Source organism: Trichoplusia ni, chromosome 1 (assembly GCF_003590095.1).
Source record: "Trichoplusia ni isolate ovarian cell line Hi5 chromosome 1, tn1, whole genome shotgun sequence".
NCBI classification, from domain to species: Eukaryota; Metazoa; Arthropoda; class Insecta; order Lepidoptera; family Noctuidae; genus Trichoplusia; species Trichoplusia ni.
In genome coordinates this window covers 22,783,340-22,787,357 of record NC_039478.1, presented here as the reverse complement: position 1 = coordinate 22,787,357, position 4,018 = coordinate 22,783,340, and the positions used below count along the sequence as shown (strand labels likewise).

Sequence of the window (4,018 nt, the reverse complement as noted above, 5' to 3'; positions counted from 1 at the left end):
GTATTAATTTGCAAACCATAATTTTCTTTTGATAATTTATTGCTTGTCGTCTATTTAAGATGATTTAAAATGTATGTAACGTCGAACAAAATTATTATTAGTTATCAATCTACTAAATATTCTATTAGTTGAACAACTTTTCTGTAGTTGATTATTACAATTTATAAGAATTCTGAGAACGCTCCAGTCATTTTTCAATATACCTTAAAGCATGACACTTAACTAATTTAGAATGGTTTTCGTTTTTCCGTACCTACATGCAAACCATTTGAAATGTTACAAATCAGCTGTTCATGTTAGGTTAGTCTGTCTTGATTCTATTTTTGGCAACACTGGTTTGACTGGCGAAAACAATAATAAATACTTGATCCGCGATTCTATAGATCCTTTAATCCCAAAATGATATTGATTTAGCCCTCTTATATTCAGCGTCACAATTCAATTACTATATTTGTAGCAAAAATAATAACAATTAGGTTATTACTTGCCAAAAGACACAAGTAGAAAATATAAAATAGAGGCTTTAGGATCAGGATTTGTACATCCCGCCATAACCTAAGCAGCGTACGTGAAAGGTTTTTCATATTTCGATTTAATTATGGCGGACGTTGGCTGAACTAAGTACATAATCCTTTAGTGTGACTGCATACGAGTTATAAAGCGTTCATGTGTTAGTTAAAATTCGTTCGCACCTCAAGGGTGTCTACTGGGGCGGGAGGAAACAAGATATGGCGGAGAATAGAGGTTCGGACAACGTCGTTAATATGCCGGACATTACCGAAGTATCCGAAGCCGATCCCATGACGGCGAGGGCCGATCGTGATGCCGACAGATCTGATGGCGGGGCTGTTTTGTCGTCTGCAATAAAAAATTCTCGTCTAGCTGGCGATTCTCACGGCGTGATCACGGTGCCAGTATCCCTACCCGTCGGCACTCTTATAACTGGAACGACATTTAACGTGATAACGTCAGATCAGCTGCCACACTTCAAACCTATGATATGTGTTGACAATGGGTTCATATCAGGCGGACCGGTGCCTGATGACATCAAACCGACTCACATTGTGATACAGAATCCTCCGTCGCCGCAGGCACGGCAGGAAGAAAGCACTGGCCCGCTCACGCCCAACTCGCGGCCGAAGAGCGCGCGATCCTGGACGGAGACGGCTAACATGCCCATTCTGCCCATCCGATGCAAGAACACGTCGGCAGAACTGCACAAGCAGAGGTTCGGCTCGGGAGGCCGGGGCAGATGCATCAAATATGGTCTGGAATGGTACACACCTAGTGAGTTTGAGGCTCTCTGTGGAAGGGCGTCTAGTAAAGACTGGAAGAGATCAATCATGTTTGGAGGAAGAAGGATCCAGGCTCTCATAGACGAGGGCATCTTGACTCCTCATGCCACCAGCTGTACTTGTGGGGCATGCTGTGATGATCAGTCAGGTGGGGACTGTGAAAGTACTTTATTGTGATACAGTAAGTCAGTAATTAGCCAAGCATAATCATGCAAGCATTGTAAATACTACTGCACTAATATTAGACCATAGGATTTCATGTATGTAACATACTTCCCTGCCATGGAATGCTGGTTCACCCGCCCATGCAACAACATATGTTTTATGTAAAGCTTTTATTTGAGCACAATTTTATTCTAGTCAATAAGTAGTCATATAGAAAAGCATATGATCAGGATGACAATCAAGAGCTATAATTTGCTTCGGCTGTATACTCAGTTAATAGGCAACAAGGTGTCGGTAAATCTAAATTATTTTTTCATGAAGAAAAACATTTGGCAATTGTACGAACTGAAGAATAAATTGTTAAACTTTAAGTTTAATTATTCTTTTATTAAATAGTATACAACAAAATTAACTTTTTATTACCCTCTCCACTAGTTTAGACAAGTAGTTAGTCAACACTTTTTTTTATATAATTTAAGGCATCCACACAGTTTAAGCTTCACGTCAAGTAGAGCATAAGTAGGTACTACATATTTAGTATCATCCCAGTGATCAGATCTTCCCTAGTTTAGAACACTGGGTTCAAAATGGACTGGGTTAGAAATGTCAATGACAATTGAATGTACAAAATTAACTGAAACAATGATATAAAACATCCAAGGCACAACGGAAGGCAAGTAACATTGACCCATGCAGTACTTGCACAAAGCAGTCTCACGCTCATGATATCATGGACTAAACTATGACATCAAACATAAACAACACATTTATTTCAATACTTTATTAATCACAACAGATCCTATATCAAAGTTTACAATATTCATTTACACAAAACTAGCTACTTACAGGCTAACATTGCTTAGTCGCATGTGAAACTGGGAATGATATTTGAGTATCATTATTGTATTTTATGGAATCATATGACAAGTTATTGTGAGAGTGGTGAGAAACTAAAGCCTTAAGATATTAATAATACTAATATACTTTTTATCTCCCGCACTCAAAAAAGCAACACGTCAAATAGGTACTAATGCTATGTTAACACGGCTTTTACTTAAATCAAATATACCAAACATCTTATAAATATCACACACATATACTGAGCAAGCTATAAATAAGACCACAATAAGGCACATATATTATTCTAGCTACACAATAATTAGCAAATAATATACACATAATATCATCTACAACATAGAACATTCAATTAGATTATTATTTTATTATTTAAAGATCACTGGTATCTTAAGAAAATTAGTGAAGAGGACCCTGTCAAAAACTATTTAACCCATGGCAAGGGTAGAACAGTGCAATTTGGAGAGGCTTATCCACCAGCTGGCTACCAATTCTGGGGTTCAACAATAGATCAATCACTAACCCATTCTTATATATTATGTTACTATTACAAAAGCACACCTATGAGACATTAGTACCAAAACTGTTCTAACTGGGTTGAAATACAATTATCTTTTTCCATCTGCAGCTATGGGACCTGTCCGGTTTTTCACACCATACAAGAGACGGAGACGAAATAATCAAGACAGTGAAGAAAAGAAGTCTAAAGTAAAACGAGAGACTTCACTGGGAGAAGGAGAAGTGGATAATATCCATCAAAGTAGTAACAATAGTAATAACTCAAAGGAGGCCTGGCAGACCATAGCCGAGGGCTTGGACTCTAATACTGACTACACTTTGTTGGACAATCCGGACCCTCCTGCTGAAACTGTACCAGGTAAGATTATCAATATATTGATTAAGTCCAGGTATGAGGGGATATACAGAGAATTTACATGTGATACATATGTATTTTAATAACTATCAATACTCAAAGGCTGTATTTCTCTCTACCTCTTTATACTTAAGTTACAAACAGATAAAAAATTAAAAACATACAAGTTTCAAGCTACATTTTACCTCGGCTCGGCTTAATGCGCTCCAGTTTCTACTTGCCCTGTTCTCCTCCTACCACTATGCCTTGTTTGATAATTGAGGGTGTTATGACTGATGTGTTCTGATCCTAGTGCTGTCTTCCATGTGCATTATTGCTCCACCTGGAATTGAAAACAATAAAATATTAAGAAAAAGAAAAAAATATTGTCATGCATCAATCATTTAATTAAACTGAATGCTGTGCATGTTGTCATTCTTGTTGCTATTGCCTCTTAAATAGCCAGGCTTTTTTATGGTCTGCATACTGCATATATGAAAACCATCTGTGCATTTCTACCAGTGTTATACATAAGCAATTGGCTATTCATTTAATATAAAATAATCAATTATCAATAAACATAACAAATGCCTAGTTTAAATTGTTATCTAGCTCTGTTATCTATAAAAAAGAGTTAATACCTAAGTAATAAACAACTATTAAGCAAATTAAATTAAATTAATATTTTCTTGCTATGGCGAATTAAGAATCAGTTATTTGCAAAACTACCAACTAAACTTGAAAACAGTCCTAATATCTTGTTATAAATGTTATAATCTCGTAACAAAATACACAAGACGTTGTTTTACTCACTTGTTAAGCTCTATAGATGTCCTTTTATATTTCACCA

The 4,018-nt window shown here is 36.4% G+C and overlaps 1 protein-coding gene across 1 annotated transcript; it reads left to right on the top strand.

The window, feature by feature from the left end:
• Positions 1 to 331: 331 nt before the first annotated feature.
• On the top strand, positions 332 to 3,374 carry LOC113499715 (deformed epidermal autoregulatory factor 1-like). Its single transcript, XM_026880289.1, has 2 exons — positions 332 to 1,443; positions 2,944 to 3,374. Exons 1-2 carry the CDS (start codon positions 729 to 731, stop codon positions 3,270 to 3,272), a joined length of 1,044 nt encoding a protein of 347 aa, XP_026736090.1. The 5' UTR covers positions 332 to 728; the 3' UTR covers positions 3,273 to 3,374.
• Positions 3,375 to 4,018: the final 644 nt, after the last annotated feature.

Bases quoted from the DNA above. Each gene is read 5' to 3' on its own strand.
- LOC113499715 (XM_026880289.1), top strand. From the start codon at position 729: ATGGCGGAGAATAGAGGTTCGGACAACGTCGTTAATATGCCGGACATT. The intron at 1,444-2,943 runs GTGGGGACTGTG...TTCCATCTGCAG, and splicing joins ATGCTGTGATGATCAGTCAG to CTATGGGACCTGTCCGGTTT.